The following is an 18,251-nucleotide window of genomic DNA, read 5'->3' on the forward strand; positions in this document are numbered from 1 at the left end:
GGCAGTTCCTGTCCTGGAACATGAGGGAAAAGAGAATGTGGTGGCTGGGCAATAGTGTCAGGCAGCAAAGCTAAGATAGTGACTCAGGAGTTAAGAGCACTTGGTCTTACTGAAGACTCAGGTTCAGTTCCTAGCACCAGCATGGTGGCTTGAAAGCTCTATAACGCCAGTTCCAGAAGATCTAATGTCTTCTTCTGACTCCCAAGAACATCAGGCACATGCATGGTGCACATGTATACATGCAGGCAAAATATTCAAACACATAAAATTTAAATACACACATCCGTTAGAAAACACTAAAAACAACTTAGGGGGAAATTTGGCTTACACACTTCCATTCCGGTCATTGAGAGAGAGGACAGGAACTGAAGACTATGAGGAGCACTGCTTACTGCCTGCTTCTTTTTCCAACCTAGAACCACCTATCGGGGATGTCACTGCCATAGTGATCTGGGTCCTCCCACATCCATCATTAATCAGGAAAATGCCCAGAGCCTTGCCTACCAGATCGGCTGATCTGGTGAATGCATTTTCTCAAATTAGGGTTCCCTTATCTCAGATGACCCTAGCCTGTATCATTCACAAAGCCTAGGGGTCAGCAGGACCCACAAATGGCGGTGGTGAAGAGGGACTATGTCCCATGAGAGCTACACATTAGGACAGCTCAGGAATCTTAAATCATTCAGAGTTCTGTAAGAGTCTGCATGCATCTCTGCATCTCTATGACACTCCTAGCTGAGCAACACTGCCCAGACTTAACAGTACAGAGCATTGGTTTCCAGGTGTCCATCACACAATGCGTCCTGAGCAGCTGTCTAAGTGGATATGGGTTGGGTGTCTGTTGGCATCTAAGAAGTAAACCTTCATACGAATGCATGTATCACATCCAGAGTGCAGATTTACATTGTATAGGTGTGGGCGGGAACTGGCTATCCTTCTAACAAGCTCCTTGAAGGTGCATCCACAGTTGGGAGCATCATGAGCTTAGACACGCGGTTCTCAACCTGTGGGTCTCGACCCTCATGGGTTGCATATCAGGTATTTTCATTACAATTCATAACTAGCAAAATTACAGTTATGAAGTAGCAATGAAATGATTTTATGGTTGTGGGTTACTATAGCACGAGGAACTGTATTTAAGAGTCCCAGTGTTGTGAAGGTTGAGAGCTTAGACTAACTAAACAGGTTCCATCCTAGAATTTTCTCCTTGCCACCAGGACACAGTAGTCATACTGGCCAGCTCATGCTCAGCCTTTTCTTTTCCTCTCCCATACCAGATGTATATTGGCATGTGAGTGAGATAACTTCCAATTCTCTGTAACTGTTTTCATATGCAGCATCAATATGTAAGTCTAAGGTAAACACAATACAATGTGACGAATACCCAAGTGCCTATGTTTTATATGCATATGGGTGTACACATATGCACATGCACACCTGCATGTATATGCATGTACATGTACTTGTGTGTATGCTTTTAGTATTTTTGTTGTTGTTTTTCAAGACAGGATTTCCCTGTGTAGCCCTGGCTGTTCTGAAATTTGCTTTGTAGACCAGGTTAGCCTTGAATTCAGAGATCTGCCTGACTCTGACTCCCTAGTGCTGGGAATAAAGGCGTGTGCCATGACCACCTGGATCCTAGAATATTTTTTACTTTGGGATAATTTTACCAAAAACTTATATAGATGGTACACAATTCTATTTGCCTCTCATCCAGTAACTTCCATAACCGTGGCATGTCTTCAAAAACAAGGAAATTAACATCGTTGATGTATTATACCAACCCAAGTGCAGCTTTCACTAGTCACGAGCGATGCTCACTTTCTGGTCTAGTATCTGGTCAGTCTGTGATCCTACGAGACATTTAGTTGTCGTGTGTCCTTAGTTTCATCTGGTTTGAGGAAGCATCTTGACATCTTTGGTTTTTATGACCTTGACAAATGTTTTATACAATGTCTTTCAATTTGACCTGATATTTTCTTTCTTTTTTTTTAACTTATTTTTATTTTTATGTGCTTTGGTTGGTGTTTGGCTTGCATGTATGTCAATGTGAGGTTATCGGATCCCCTGGAACTGGAGTTAGAAACAGCTGTGAGCTGCCATGTAGGTGCTGGGAACTAAAGCCAGGTCCTCTGGGAGAGTAGCCAGTGCTCTTAACGGAGACTGAGCTGTCTCTCCAGCCCTGAACTTGATACTTCTAGATGATGAGTGAAAATTGTAGGTTTTGGAGAAGAGTATCTCTGATACAGAGACAAAGTGTCTTTCTCTCCACACCATATTAGATATGGTGGGGACCCATGGAGCTTAGGACTGATGAATTTTTAACCTTGGCCAATTAGTTTCTCCCTGGAGGTTACTGTTCTTTTACTTTCTATAATCTGTTGGAGAGCAAATCACTACATCAAATCAGTGAGGCAGAGATCTACATACATTTAAATTTTCTGGAAGGAAAATAAATCCCTTTTCCCCATTTATTCATTCATCCTGCTACTTACATTAGTATGGACTAAGGAGTTACAGCTGATTGCCATATGTACTCTATGTTTCTAGCCGTGTGTTCTCTTAAATCAGTTCTTGTGTCTCTTGACATGTTCCTTTCCATTTGTTTGTTTTGTTTTCAAGACAGGGTCTCAACATGTAACTCTGACTGGCCTGAACTGACTATGTAGACCAGGCTAATCTTGAACACACAGAGAGAGATCTGTCTCTGTCTCCAAGTGCTGGGACTAAAGGTGTGCACCACCAAATGTGGCTCCATTTGTTTGGTTGTTTTTGTTGTTGTTTTATGTTGTGTGTTTTTTGAGCAGTTCCTTTCTTTTTGGAATGAAAGATGTCCTGAGTCCTTCTTGTGTACCCTGTGCCTTTGTGTAGATCTGCCATTGCTTTCCGGGGAGCCCTGATCCCTCGTGCTAGAGAGTGGTATTTAGGAAGCAAGCCCCGAGACAAGTATGCCCCTTGCTCCCTGAGGTGTTACTGATTCCAGCCTGTCAGGTGGTTAGCAGGAAAAAACATGGACATGGATCCCCGATGTCCTGGTTGATATTTAAGTTTTTGCTCTTTGTAATGTAGTTTTAGTAGTTTTGACAAGTGCTGTGGCTTTTTAAAGTAAACACTGTAAGACTTCATAGCCAGTGACAGATTTTGATACCGAGTAGAGGGACACTGTCAGATATCCTACAGGTCCCTTTATGGATGCTGACTGAACTCTCACCCGGCCTCACGGATCACTAGAGATTAGTCAGTCCCAGGCTGCCCTGTGGTGAGATATATCTCTAAGTAGATCTTTAAGGAAGGAGCCTTGAGACTCAAAAACCAAAGCAAAATTCTATCCATGTCATCCTGGGCTGAAGGAGATTTTCATGGAAAAGAACTACCAGAAGAGAAGTCAGTACCTCAGCCAGCCTCACCTCCCAGCCTCACCTCCCACCCCGTCCCAACCTCCTCCCCCTCCTCCACCCCAAACTCCACCCCCAGCCACCAGTTAACAACAACACTTGTGTGGTGGAGGTTTTCAAATTGTGAGTCCCCAGACAAGCTGTATCAGCTCTCTAGGACATGTTAGAGACATCCATTCTTAGACCCACCCATACCAACTGTGAGGAACATGGGCAGAAGAGTCCAGTAGTCTCTGACTCTGAGAGGCAGTTTGAGAACTTATATCTTCAAAGTAGCCAGCAGTTTGGTCAGCTTGGTCTGGTCAGAGCCTTACAGGCAGCCATGAGCCTTCATTTGGATTTCCTGCTAGGACTCTGGGGACCTAGCACTGACTGGCCAGCCAGGGACAGACAAGGCTTCAAGTGCACCCACAGGGTTAAAGAACTGTTTTTCTTTTGTTTTCTGTGTTTGTAATTTTGATCCACCAGAGAATGGAAAATTTCTGTCTTGGATATCTGGGGCAATGTGTTTTATCTCTTAGAGACCAAACAGGAAAGTTAATGAAATGTGGATTGCTTGTGCTCTCATTTCATTATAAAATCAAAATCACAAGCTCATCAAGTAGTTTGTGATTGTTTTCAGTAATAACACTTGAAAATTATTTGTATTCTCATCTGTTATTTTTCTAAGGTGCATAAATATCATATCTATGTATGTTTTAATCAGCATTTATCCTTTAGAGAGGTAGAAGTTATTATCGTACAGTATGGAGTGACAGCAGGAAATGTTGGGTGGTGTTTCTGATGTGGGTAAACATGTCTTCAAATCGCTAACTCCATTTGTGTCCCAGGTACATCTCTGACCTCATATTCTACTTCCCCTCATCATTTACACACTTCCAGTTTCGTAGCCTGTTTGTGATCCCTACACCTACAAGTGACATTCTCAAAGAGACACTCCTGACTAACTCTGAAATGTCATACATACTCATTCAGTTCATGTCCCAATGACCCCCTTCATTTATACTATGAGCTTCTGGGGGGTGTGGGGGTGTGGAGGTGTGGGGGTATGTTCACCCACACGCTTTCACACTTGATGCAAGTCAAAAAAGCACAGATTTTTATCTGCCCCTTATATTGCCAAAGTGTCCTGTACATATACATAGTAGACACTCAGTTCCTGTCTGCTGGGTGAGTGAATAAAGACCTCCACATGCATTTATGTGCCTGATGGCCACTGAACATTCTATAGGCTAGTATTTTTGCTTTCATTATCACTGCTGAAACTGAGCAAGTGTCGGTTTAACTTCTGTTCTCTTTGGAAGGGGGCCACTAAGGAAATAGTTACTGCCTTTACCCCATTCTCCATTTAGAGAGTGAGTCTGTCTCCAGAGCTCCAGTTAACCTTGCTCCTGTCTAGCCTTCCAGGGGTAGGGATGGGACAGCACTATATGGGCTGTGTCCTTGTGAGTCACTTTAAACCAGTGGCTTCTTGGTTTAGCACAGCCCCAGAGATGGCTGTTGTAATGGTAGAACAGCAGTATACGCAGTGAAGCTGGGTCAGGCACTTAACAGAGGTTGAAATGATAAGTGTTATATTATATCTAGTTCACCACCATTTGTGGGGATGAGTACTAGATTCTCACAGTGCAGTCTAGCCAGCCTGTTAGAAATGCACCTCACTCCTGCGTGTGATGGTTCATTCTGGTATCCCAGCAGTAGAGGGATTTCTGTAAGCTCAGAGCCAGCCTGGGATACATCATGAGGCCCTGGATGAAAAGAGGGAGGAGGAAGAGAGGAAAAGAGAAGAGTCACTAGAGGTCAGTAGCTTGTGGTGTGTTTCAGACAGGCCTGCAGCTCTCTGACACTAAGGTTTGAGGAGCTCCGTGTGTGCTTCTGTCTGTCCTGTGGAGAAGGACTGAGGAGTGTCTCTTCTCACACCCTCACAACCTGGTAACTACCTTTGTCCGGAATTCTGGCCCCTTGGGTCAGAGCTGCAGATTGCTCTAAAGATTACGTGTAAGTGACGTTGGAACATGAACCAAACAGTGGAGCCTGCCGAGAGTCACATCTGCCGACGCTGCCACTTGTGTTTCCAATTTGCCCTCAAATCAGATCAGCCCTGGTGCTGTAATACTGCATTACCACATTCAAAATCAGCAAGCAAGTGAGAGCAATTGCAGTTCGTCTCCTTTGACATGTGACACCTGGCTCCCTTGGGCGGTATCGATGTGGTCATGGTGCTGCCGTGATCACAGGCCTAGAAAGGGAAATAAGCAGGGTCATCGTTACCAGCGGTCACTGTAGGTGGCTTTACACCGAGGGCCAGACTCTCTTGTGTCAGTCAGTAAATGAAAGCTGCCAGGGTTTTGTAAGGCCTCGTGATCTGAGGAATATTTATTGAAGAAGACTGAGTGGTGTGGTAAGAACCCTGAGGCTTAGCAGCTCTAGCTTGGTTTGCTCCATTCTCCTGTCAGCTTCACAGCGCCTGGAACACCAGCTGCCTCAGTCTTAGTCATAGCAGGAGCTGAAAGACAGAGGGATTCACGGTTCCCCACCCGGACCCCAGTGGTTTCCCATCATTTGATCTGTGTAGCAGGTGGCAGGAACTTTCCACTCACGAAGCTCCTGTGTCACCTGATTCTAAGCTGTGCAAACAGCTTTGTCTCTGGATCATTTATGAAAAACTGTCTGTGGTGCTTGTTCAGCATGGTGCAGAGGTGGTGGCTAGGTAAACAAAAGCATCTATCTGTTAGAGTTTCTATTCCTGCACAAACATCATGACCAAGAAGTAACTTGGGGAGGAAAGGATTTATTCAGCTTACATTTCCACACTGCTGTTGATCACTAAAGGAAGTCAGAACTGGAACTCAAGCAGGTCAGGAAGCAGGAGCTGATGCAGAGGATGGAGGGATGCTACTTACTGGCTTGCTTCCTCTGCCTTGCTCAGCTTGCTTTCTTATAGAATCCAAGACTACCAGCCCAGGGATGGCATTACACACAAGGGGCCCTTCCCACCTTGATCACTAATTGAGAAAATGCTCCTGGAGGCATTTTTTCAACTGAGGCTTCTTTCTCTCTGATAACTCCAGCTTGTGTCAAGCTGACACACAGAACCAGCCAGTACAATCTAGAAGGAAAAGCTAGGTAAGGCATTCATTTTGACCTGACAAACTCCGGTGTGCTGCTGGGATGGAGTTGTTAATGTAATATTTTAAACAGCAGCACCTGATCTGTCTTGAGTTACAGAGCCGACATCTCTACTAGGCAAGGCCTGAGACCATGAGCGACTGTGTGTTCTCGCTGCTTCTGCAGCTCAGACTGCCGGCTCAGGTGGGCCAGAACACCGGCCCTGCACCCACGAGACACCAGCATGGGAGATGGCTCGGCCAATCTACCATGCTGTCTCCACAATGCTGGGCTAAGCCCGGTAGAAATGAGACTCTAATGTTTAAAGATTATCCAATAGCTTTATATATTTGGTAATGCTCAAATAATAAGATGCCCACACAATTGGAAGTATTAACCAGTTAACTAACCTAGATATAAGTTGTTACCCAGGACTTCTCTCGATACATGCGCGCCTCTCCATGGCTCCTCCAGCTCTCCTCTTCACTCCTCCTCTTCCTCCCCTTACTTCTCTCACGTTAGCTCCTCCAAAATTACCGGGTTTATGGTAAATGTTTCGGGGAGTGGGTGTGATATCCCACCACATGGAGTCAGGAAAGAGTATGTGCATCAGGAAAGGCCAAGGGAGACTTCAAAGCTGAGGGAGATGGGAGCTGCCTCCCTGGAGTTGAGACAGGCTTCATCCCCTCAGGGCTGGCAGCAAAGCTCCCAGGCTTATTAGTGGGAAATTCTGATTGTCAAGTGAATACTAAACTAAGCAGAAATTTCTGTGGCCAACCAAATACATGAAGAATACAAGATAATACTAAAAGTAATTAGATGCCCAAAATTATGTAATGTAGATGAAAAGGACATACCTAGAAAAAACAAAAATTACTGAAACTGAGCCAAAATGTTTTAAAACTCTGACCCAAACACTTAAGGAGAATTAGAACTAGTCCTTTACAACTCTCAAGGCAGAGTAAAGGGCTGGAGATGTAGCTCAATGTGATGTGTTTACCTAGTATGGCTAAGGATGTGGGTTGTGTCCCCAGTAAGGAAAAGGAAAAAAAAAAAGGAAAAAGGAAGGAAAGAAAAGACAAGACCTTCAAGCAGGTATTATATAGGTCTTATTATAGGTGTGATGGTATACGCATATAAACCCAATACTTGGCAACTGAGGCAGACGAGTTGGGAGTTTGAGGCCAACCTGGGCTACATAGTGAGATTCCCATTTCAAAACACTTGCCAATTCTTTTAATGAGGGTGTGTTATCTGGTACAAGCCCTTAAAAACATCAAAAGAAAACTACAGCCTCCCATCCCTTCTAAAGACAAATTTAGGAGACCACAGAAGCTACATTTAAAGCCTATTCCTCACTGCTCCAGTCTGAGGCTGTGAAACTCAGGGCAGACGCTCTGTCCTCTAGCAAATGCACGTGTGCCCATAGAGCTGTGAGCTCCAGTACAAAAGATGAGTCCATGGCCTTCCGTTTCTGTTTCCAGAGCATCAGCGTGCCGGGGCCCAGCTAGACCCATCACTTGCTCCTTCCTGCTCAGTGGTACGTCCTAGAGTCTCCCTCTTTCCTTTGACCCTGGACCTGGGCTCTTCTACAGTCCCCACTCTCAGAAGCCTGCTGTCTCATGCCATGTCCTCGACTCCCTGTTTTCCCACTCCCATGAAAACTTTCTGGATATCTCTCCTTTTAATTATGTTTAATCATTCATTGGTTAAATTATTCAGATAGAAGGTGAAAATTTCTGACTAAAATGTATTTCTTAAAAGTCTTCTTTAATGAAGGTATCTATTTCTTTGCTGGCTAGTTTTTTATTAATACACAAGCTAGAGTTATCTGGAAGAAAGAACCTCAATTGAGAAAATGTCTCCATAAGATGAAACTGTAGGCATTTTTCTTACTTAGTGGCTGATGGGGAAGGGCTCAGTCCCCATTTTGGTTGGGGTCACTGCTGGGCTGGTGGTCTTGGGTTCTGTAAGAAAGCAGGCTGAGCAAGCCTTGAGGAACAAGCCAGTAAGCAGCACCCCTCCATGGCTTCTGCATCTGCTCCTTCTTCTAGGTTCCTGCCTTGTTTGAGTTCCTGTCCTGATTTCCTTTGGTGATGGACTCCAGTGTGGAAGTATAAGCCAAATAAACCCTTTCCTCCCCAACTTGCTGTATGTAGGTTATGGTGTTTCATCACATCAATAGTAATCCTGAGACACTAGCCTTGTTCACCAAAAAGGCTTTGGAATGGTGACAAACCATGAATGTCCCTATGGGGTCTCTCAAACCATTCCCCAGATCCTTCTGGAGGAATGTGTAATTTCAAGTTAGGGGTGGGAACATTCAAAGTGGGTCTGGAACATGTTGTCAGAGAGGAAGGAAGCTGTCAGCAGCCACTTATCTCATGTGGAAGGAACTTGGGAGTCACCCAAAGGTCCCTCCAAACCAAAGATGGGAACATTTGAGGACTACCAGATAACAGAAGCTTTCCACGTCATGGTGCGGGCACTCCTTACAATGCTTTTAAATAGAAGGTCACCTACAGAGATTGTAAGAAGATGTGCATGTGTGCGTGCGTGTGTGCATGCATGCGTGCGTACATGTGTTTATTTGTGCAGGCATTTACCCCACAAACCTGTTGACACTGTACCTAAGGACCAAACAATGTGGAAAAGGGTGCTGCCTTCCTGTAATCTGTGATAAAATCAGTAGGAAGCAGTTACCTCTGTGAGCACACAAAGGAAAGGTGGGTGGGAAACTTTGTAAGGGTTAACCTGGGGTAACCTGGGCTGGTCAAGTCAGTATCACTAAATGACAAAATCAACATACAGGCCCTGGAATAGGGAAAGAAAGAGGCTTAGTACTTTTTGACAAAGTTTCAAGATTTCTTTCTTTCTCTCTTTCTCTCTTTCTCTCTTTCTTTCTTTCTTTCTTTCTAAAGATTTATTTATTTATTTATTTATTTATTTATTTATTTATTTCATACATGTGAGTACACTGTTGATCTCTTATGACACACCAGAAGAGCGCATCAGATCCCATTACAGATGGTTGTGAGCCACCATGTGTTCACTGGGACTTGAACTCAGGACCTCTAGAAAAGCAGTCAGTACTCTTAACCGCTGAGCCATCTCTCCAGCCCTCAAGATAGCTTTCAACTCATTATGTAGCAGAGAATGACCTGGAACTCAGGTTCCTCAGCCTCTGCTCCCCAAGTGCTGGGATTCCAGATAGGTGCCACCGTGTCCCATGACACCCAGGTCTCCGTGTGGTACAATAAGAAGTATACACAACCTTGCTAAAAACTCTAGCTTGATTCTTAACAAACTACAACTGCCTGTCTTTAAGAGACAGGAGTAATACTGCCATGCTGTCTTCATGACTAGACACATATGGAAAGTACCTGCATAGACTTTACTGATAAAATTTTATGCTATAAATTTCTAGTCTCTTAATCAGCAAAGTAATCGTATTTTAAAGCATAGTATCTTAGATATAGACATTTTTCCTCTATGTGTGTAGCTTGTATGCTTTACATATATTCTATTTTCTAAACAAGCTAACCTATATTTTCTTTTCTTTTTTTTGTTTTTGTTTTTTTGTTGTTGTTGTTTTTTTGAGACAGGGTTTCTCTGTGTAGCCCTGGCTGTCCTGGAACTCACTCTGTAGACCAGGCTGGCCTCGAACTTAGAAATCCACCTGCCTCTGCCTCCCAAGTGCTGGGATTACAGGCATGCGCCACCACTGCCCGGCTAACTTACATTTTCTAAGAGAGATGAGTTTTTATCTGTTTTCTTTGCTTATTTCTTCGAGATAGAGTAGCCCAGGCTCACCTTGAGCTCGCTATGGGACCCCAGCTGGCCTTGAATTTGAAATCCTCATGCCTCAGCCTTCCAAGGACCGTGTCACCACACCCAACTTTTATGAGTTCATTTGTGTTTTGTGTATATAAATAAAAACTTTCAGACTTGTCCTTTCTTCTGGAAGGGGAGGGGTGTAGTGTAAACAAGGTCTTCCTATATAGCTGACCTGAAACTCTGTGTAGCCCAGGCTAGCCTCAGACTTCTGATAATCCTCCTATCCCTCCTGCCCGCTGGAATTACAGGCCAGCACCACCATTCCTCATGCAGGAATTTCTCATCTTGAAAAAGCATCAGATTTTCTCTATAAACTATGTATCTCTCTTTTAGGACATTGTTTTAGGTTATATGAAAGAAATGCTTCCTCGTCTCTAAGGTTTACTAGAAACACTGACTTGAAGAGGATCACTGGATTCTGCACCAAGCCACAGGAGAGTCCCAAAGCTCCAACCCGTAAGTCTCTAGTGCTCTATCCATTCATGGAATAGGTAGCCCCACCCCTACCCCTTAGAATTATTTACAATCAAAAGAACCTGAAGAGGTAGGCCAGTGTTCCGACATCATGCTCAGTCATGTAGCTTTGCCTTTCTTACTGTCCATGTTATTGGTTGTGTTCACAATACACAATGGCGTGTGTGTGTGTGTGTGTGTGTGTGTGTGTGTGTGTATGTGTGTGTGTAAAACATCAGCTGTCTTTCTCAACCATTCTCACTTTAAGTTAAACTGCTTTGTACTCCTGGCAGGTTATGCTTCCAGCCATGCACCAGAGCCCTCTGGATTTGAGAATGAAAGACACGCACATGCACACGCACACACCCCAGTTATTTTTAATATGCCTTGACTAGCTCAGAGGCTGGGAAATTCTTATCCTTCTGCTAGCAAACACTGCCCTCCAGTACTTCTGAGTTAACATCTTAAAATCTATATATCTTTTTTTTAAGATTTATTTATTTATATATATATGAGTACACTGTTGCTGTCTTCAGGCGCACACCAGAAGAGGGCATCAGATCCCATTACAGATGGTTGTGAGCCACCATGTGGTTGCTGGGAATTGAACTCAGAACCTCTAGAAAAGCAGTCAGTGCCCTTAACCACTAAATTATCTCTCCATCCCTAAAATCTGTTTCATCTCTGCTATCCAAACATAACTGAGGAAGTGCCCATGTGGCCACTTTCCCTGACTGTCACACGGGCCTTTAGAGCTCTCTGGTCTTTCTTCTTCCTCGTCATGACAATCTCTTCTCTCTTCCAGTTCCTAGGCATACAAACCCAAAGGTCCTGCCTCAGTTTACCTGCCCAGCCATTGGTCATTGGCTCTTTATTGATGTATCAAACACTAATTGGGGACAAGGAACTTCAGTGTTGGAACATGCAGATTCCCACTTTTGGGGTCCAGATTAATTCAAAGAATTAGAACCAATCCCCAATACTTAGGAGACAGTGTCAAGCAGATCTTTTCCTTAGCTTGGGGTTGAAGGTCTTTTAATGTAATCTAAATGATACACCATTTTCTTATTGTCCTGGAGACAGGCAGGCCTTGCTGGCCATCTCAGCTCATCCTCTCCGTCCCATCTTCCCACTGGACAGTGGCTGGGGCTTCTTACCTTCTGCCTTAATCCACACGGTGTTGTGGAATGTCGCTTGGGAAATTCTGTGCAATCCTACTCTCATAACATGAAGCTCTGGAATGGCCTAAAGTCTCCTGGTGTTTGTGTTAAATGAATAACTGAAAGATTCAAACAGCATTTTTTTCATTGCTTGACTAAAGTCTCCAGCCAGATTCCTACCTGTTTTTCCCCACAGAGTCTTACAGACACAGAGTGCCGCTGCACAAGCCCACAGACTTCGAAAAGAAGATCCTGCTGTGGTCAGGCCGCTTCAAGAAGGAGGAAGAGATCCCAGAGACGATCTCGTGAGTGCTGAGCGGAGGATTGTATGTGGCCTGTGTTTCTCACTGGTCTGTCGAGGGAAAGGCAGAGTGCGTTTGAGTTCTGTGTAAAACCTGCTGACCAGATGTGGGAACATTCCTCATTCTCTGCATGTTCCCTCTTTGGAGTACCCAGAACAGTGTTGGGAAACTGTTTAGTGTGTTTCCTAGTGACTGAAGGATCTGTCGGGTACTGAAGTCAACTGACGTTTAGTTACATCTCCTAGCTCCAGAACAGTGCGAAATGGTAGCATATACTGTTTTAGTTTGTTTTCAAGCTTAGCATAATGATCATAACTACATCCTGCAAAATCCACAGGAGTGTCAGCCTTGGGAGTAAGACTGTTTTGATGTGACTGCTTTAGTTTGGCTCTTAAACATCTTCCAAATGCCCACAGGTGTTGGGTCTCTTAGGAAGTCATAGAAACATTAAGAGGTAAGGCCTAGGCAGGTGGTGGTAGCACATGCCTTTCGTCCTGGCACTTGGGAGGCAGGGACAGGTGGATTTCTGAGTTCAGGGCCAGCCTGGTTGGTTTATAGAGTAAGTTCCAGGACAGCCAGGACCACATACAAAAACTTTATCTCAAAACCAAAAAAGAGAGGGGCCAGGGTGAGGCCTCATGGGAAATCATCAGGGATCCTAACCTCCTCTTCAGCTCTTTTGCTTCCTTCAAGGTAAGTGCTGCCTGGCCCCCACCTCTCACACTTGAGCAGGGTATTCTGCCCTTGCACAGACCCAAAGCCATGGGTGCATTAATCATGAACTGTAACCTCAAAGACCCAAGCAAATTAAACCTTGCACTCATCCTACACTGATCACCTTGGGTCTCCCTCCCTAGTAACCAGGAAGGAGTTTCTTCTCCCTCCTGCCTCCTTAACTCTCAGCTGCAATTTAAGACTTTTTCAGAATTTCTAAGTGATATCTGCAGGTTCCCCCAAGACAGGGTTTTGCAGCCTTAGTTAGCACTGTTGACACTTTGAACTGGAGTATTTTGAGCTTTATGAATGACCATGTGTGCTGAAAGATATTTAACCACATCCCTGGCCTCTACCTCTTGATGCAGCAGTACTCTCTTGAAGAGTGTCTCCAGACATTGTCACACATCCCCTGGGGGCAAACCTGTCACAGGTGGAAGCATTGTTTAGCCTTGTGCTAAAGACCCTGACTAGCTAGCCAGTTGGCCAGGAGTGAAACTCTTTCCCCTGTGGCATTCTCTCCTCAAAGTAAGGGACTTAACTAAGTTCCCTGTCAACAAGAAACTATTCCTGGGCCTTCTGGCTCTGTTCTCAAGTCACAGTTCAAAGACCAGGGTTCAAGCAGCACATCCTGTCCAGATGGGCAGGATGTGTCTGCTTTGCGTTCATAGATCCCTGCTGCTCCTGATGGTTGAGTTAAGAGCTATAGAGAGAACATCATCGTCGCTGGACTGATTGCAGCAGGAAAGACTTAGTCCTCTTTACCCAGTTCTTGCTTGTGCGATCTACACCAGGGGGTGGGACATGAGGAAGGGCTGCTCTTCAGTGTTTGTTGGGCATACCTTGCCTTCCTTGTCTAGTTCAGAGATCTTCTCAGACCTGATACTATCTTGCCTTTCATTATTATCATTATCTGAGGATTTCATACGTACATAGAATGTGATTTGACTTAATTTAGCCACCTCTTCCTTTCCCTCCAGTTCCTACTACATTTTCCTTGCAAGTTCATGTGATCTTTTGTTTTCTTTAAACCAAACTTGTTCCTTTTGAGATGGGTGGCAACTGTCACGGCCATATTTAAATCTATTTATAAACGTGTAAGCTATGCTACTGTTTGGGAGGATCATAAGAATTAGTTGACCAATGACATAAAATGGTGTTGTGTCAATGCCTTTTCAGTTGCTTCTATAAAATACGATGACCAACCCAACTTCCAGGGGGTTAGGGTCCAGAAGGCTACAGACGTGAGACTGGAGGCATCAGACTGTAAGCAGGGATAGAGAGGGTGAACTAGGAAAGGCAGGTGACTTTTGAGACCTCAGAGCCTGCCTCCAGCTTCATCCTTCATCCAAGACTCCTAATCCTCCCCAAAAAATGCCACCTGCTAGAGATGAAGCCCTGATTAAAGGACAGAAAGAATGCTAGTTCTGTGTCCTTGCCCAGGAGTAGACATGACAAGGTTCTAGTCTCAGGCCAGGATCTCAAAAGACTTAAGGTTTTGGTTCCTGGGAACCTGCCTTTTCCCCTGAAGAAACTGGAATTGTCCGTCCCACAGTCACTGTATGCTTGATCTGTGACACACTTGAGATAGCCTAGGTTCCTTTCCTGCAGCTGCATTGCTTGATTATCTTCTTGCTGACTTCATCCCATTGTAGGACTCTGTCCCATCCCCCTCCACCCTCCTTGCAAACTCTATAACAGATTCTGTACTTTTTTTAAAATTTACTTATTTTATGTATGTGAGTACACTTTGTTCTCTTCAGACACACCAGAAGAGGGCATTAGATCCCATTACAGATGGTTGTGAGCCACCATGTGGTTGCTGGGAATTGAACTCAGGACCTCTGAAAGAGCAATCAGTCAGTGCTCTTAATTGCTGAGCCATTTCTCCAGCCCAATTCTGTACTTCTTAATAAACTTGCTTCGCATAAGCCATCAGCTTATGCAAGGCCTCCTGCTCCTGACTTTGAGTCTTCTTTATTTCCTCAGCCTCAATCCTCCCACTTAGGAACCATCACTGAAGAACAGCCTGCTGGTCCAGGTTTATTTGCTCTAGGCTGTGGGAAGGCATTCTCATTCAAATCACCATACCTGTTAAATGTTTATGTTTCTTATCACATTATGTTTTCAGGGTCCATCTCCCACCTGGGCCTCCTCCAAGGCAATATCCGAAAGCTGTTACTCTTGCTGATGCTCAGTGTTATATGTCCTGTCAGGGAAGGGCATAAAAAGCATTCCAACCCCATTATTTATGGGTAATATCACACTTGATGGGAAGACCCCCCCTTGGACTTCATGTGTCCTGCCTTGAAGTTCTTCTAGGGACCATACAGCAGGAGAGCCACAACCCCCTGCCTTCCTTCAGACTCACAAAGATAACTAGCCTTCTCCCATTTTATTGTAATTTAAGTATTTATTTAGTGTCTTGGGTGGTGCTTGTGATGGACCACCTGTGTCAAAGTCAGACAGCTTACACGAGTCCCTTCCACCATATGGGTCCTGGGAATCCAATTCAGGCTCCTTTACCTATGAGCCGTCTTGTGTACCAGCCTTCTCTTGAGACTCTTGCACATTAGGCCTTGTTGGTTTTGCCTGAGACATTGTCTGTTAAGGCATATAGGTCAGCAGTTGGAAGACAGGTTGTAGAAGCTACTTTCTAGGTATTTACCAAAGAGCACAGGCTCCACTGTCATTCTATTTTGGCAAACCCTTCATGACAAGATTAACATGAAGGGACCACTGGTAAGGGACTGTTTCACTGGCCAGGCAATCTCAGGTCTATTCAAGGCCAGCCTAGTCTCCAGTGTAAACTCCAGGACAGTCAGGGCTACCAGAGAAACCCTGTCTCAATACTCCACTCCCCCCAAATGTGAAAAACTGGAGTACAAAAAGGATATTAACTCCTCCACTTTTTTTTTTCTTTCTGAACTGTTTTTGCCTAAGCTCATAGCAGAGTTTTTGAGAGAAGAATTAGTTCAAGGCCAGCCTGTGCTATAAAGAAAGACCCTATCTCCAAGAACAACCAAAAAAAAAAAAAATAGTTGTGAACTCGGTCTACCCTTACCAGGGTGCTATGAGGTCTTTGGGTCCTACCTTCTTTTTTTCTATTTCACTGTCTGTAAATAGAAAAGGTTGTGATACGCAGAGTGTTTGGTCCTGCTACAAGTTCAGAAAGAGAAGGGTTAAGGCTGTTTTCTCATTCTGTTACTAGGTTTGAGATGCTTGATGCTGCAAAGAACAAGCTCCGGGTGAAGGTCAGCTATCTGATGATTGCCCTGACAGTGGCAGGATGCATCTACATGGTTATTGAGGGCAAGAAGGTGAGAGTGGGCTCCTCTCTGCCTGCCATGCTTTCCCCAAAGATAAAGGAAAGTGGTGATTGGCTCCTACATTTGCTCTAAGAAGGGAAATACATAGTATTAATTTACTGGCTCTAAGAATACTTTATATTAGTTTACTGACTGAATGCTTACTGCACTCCAGGCTCTTCTGAGTGGTGTCCTCATTTGCACCTCACAACAGCTTTGCTAGACAGATGCTACCACAAGAGAAGGAGACTGTAGCTTAGGATGCTCAAACAGAGGCCCAAGGCCCAAGTGCAGTCCCTTTATCCCAGTAGGTGGTAGAGACCCAACTCCTCAGACTCATCCTGCACGCTCCACATGCACTCTGTAGCACATGTGTGCCTGCACACGCGCAATAAAATAATAACTTTTAAATAAGTATTGGCATTTTGCCCAAAGCCAGACATCTCCCTAGTGACAGAATTTGAGCCTAGACATACTAGAGGTAAGACTAAAATAATTGCTGCTCCGTACGGAATGTGTTCTACAGCAGCAGCTGGTAAGCTCACTTACTGGATGTGAGAACCTGAGAGAGAAGCTTTCTCATCGACAGGCTTTATAATAAAGGAATCTTAATCTTACACATGCACCATACACCTTCCAAAACTCACATAGTAAGTAGGCAAAACCTTCACATGTGAAGTAACACAGATGTCAGAAAACCTCAGCTTCTGAGGCTGCTAGATTCACGTACTTAACATATATACTGGTCTGATTATGTTAACAGTTCCCTTTGAGGGAAGCCAAAGAAGTGGAAGGTACTCCCCTGCTGCCAGTTGCTCTGAAAGGGTGGAATTCTGGATTAGATAATTCTAGAAGTCATCGGGGGTAATACTTTGGTAAAGCCTGGGATTCCCAAAGCTCCATGTTTTGTTAAAAGAAGAAAAGGCTAGAAAGGCAGGAAAGTGTACACACAAGTTAGGGAAGCAGAAAAAAGAAGAGAGATCAAGTGTTGTATATTATAAAAGGCAGGAAGGATCTGAGAAAGACACAGGATTGGAGAGAGGAGCGGGAGCTGTGTTTCTCTCCTTGGATGGGCTGTTGGATTCTCAAGTCAGAGAGGGGTGGAAGGTGTGTAGCAGGCATGACTGTCCAGTGTCCAGGCAGCTGACCACTCCTGGCCTGTGCTGCACAGTCAGCACAAGGGAAGGACAGCCTTCCAAACCTGCCATCATCTCTTCAAATGTGTTTCCTTTTAGGCTGCGAAAAGACACGAGTCTTTAACAAGCTTGAACCTAGAAAGGAAAGCCCGTCTGAGAGAGGAGGCAGCTATGAAGGCCAAAACAGACTAGAAAGATTTGTTCCAGATTTGGCAAACCCAGGAGTAAGGTTGCAATAAGAAGCCTGCTTTAGAAAGGATGTGATCTGAGACCCACTTTGCAGACATGCGCTTTGCACAAACATATTCTACTTCCCTATTTCTGCTATAGAGGTACAAATAAATTTTCTTAAAGAGTGACTTGTCTGTGTTTTGTTGCTTTGACCCAAGTAAAACCTAGTGTCCCAACTTTGCAAAGTGAAAAAGAAGCAAATAGTTCCAAATTTAGTGTTATCTCTTCTTTGGAGCACCAGGGACATTAAGTAGCTTCTACTCACATACCAAAGGTGATGTATCCTGTGAGACACGGGTCTTAGAGATTTCTCTTCTGTATACCATGTCTGACAGGATAAGAAGCCAGGGTGACTTTGTGGAGTGGCTCCTCAGAGCCTTGAAAGAAGCCGGACCATGCACTGAACGGTCTATCATGCCAGTAGGCAGCGGCATTTTGAAGAGCCTTTGAGAAGGCCCTGGCAGAGGCCAAGAGCTTTGAGGGACTTACCATTCACCAAGGACTTGCAGGAGGCCAGCTGCTACCTCCTAGCTTATGGCTTGGCTCCTAATTAGTCCTTTCCTACTCTCGGGGAATTACATTTTGTACTTAGGAAAATGCCATGCCT

The 18,251-nt window shown here is 44.5% G+C and overlaps 1 protein-coding gene across 2 annotated transcripts in view; it reads left to right on the forward strand.

Moving 5' to 3' along the window:
- The window catches only part of Fam162a (family with sequence similarity 162 member A), a 25,518-nt gene extending 7,746 nt beyond the window's left edge, over positions 1 to 17,772 (forward strand). Inside the window, exons 1-5 of one of the 2 annotated variants that reach the window (XM_028752239.1) lie at positions 7,941 to 8,043; positions 10,674 to 10,796; positions 12,150 to 12,258; positions 16,181 to 16,289; positions 17,513 to 17,772. In XM_028752239.1, coding sequence (XP_028608072.1) covers positions 7,956 to 8,043; positions 10,674 to 10,796; positions 12,150 to 12,258; positions 16,181 to 16,289; positions 17,513 to 17,605 — 522 coding nt within the window. In that variant the 5' untranslated portion in view covers positions 7,941 to 7,955 and the 3' untranslated portion in view covers positions 17,606 to 17,772. Of the gene's footprint in view, positions 1 to 7,940; positions 8,044 to 10,673; positions 10,797 to 12,149; positions 12,259 to 16,180; positions 16,290 to 17,512 lie in introns of those variants that run through there. The other variant, XM_028752240.1, reaches the window with a different exon arrangement.
- Positions 17,773 to 18,251: the final 479 nt, after the last annotated feature.

This window comes from Grammomys surdaster, unplaced genomic scaffold (assembly GCF_004785775.1).
Source record: "Grammomys surdaster isolate TR1022 unplaced genomic scaffold, NIH_TR_1.0 125889, whole genome shotgun sequence".
NCBI classification, from domain to species: Eukaryota; Metazoa; Chordata; class Mammalia; order Rodentia; family Muridae; genus Grammomys; species Grammomys surdaster.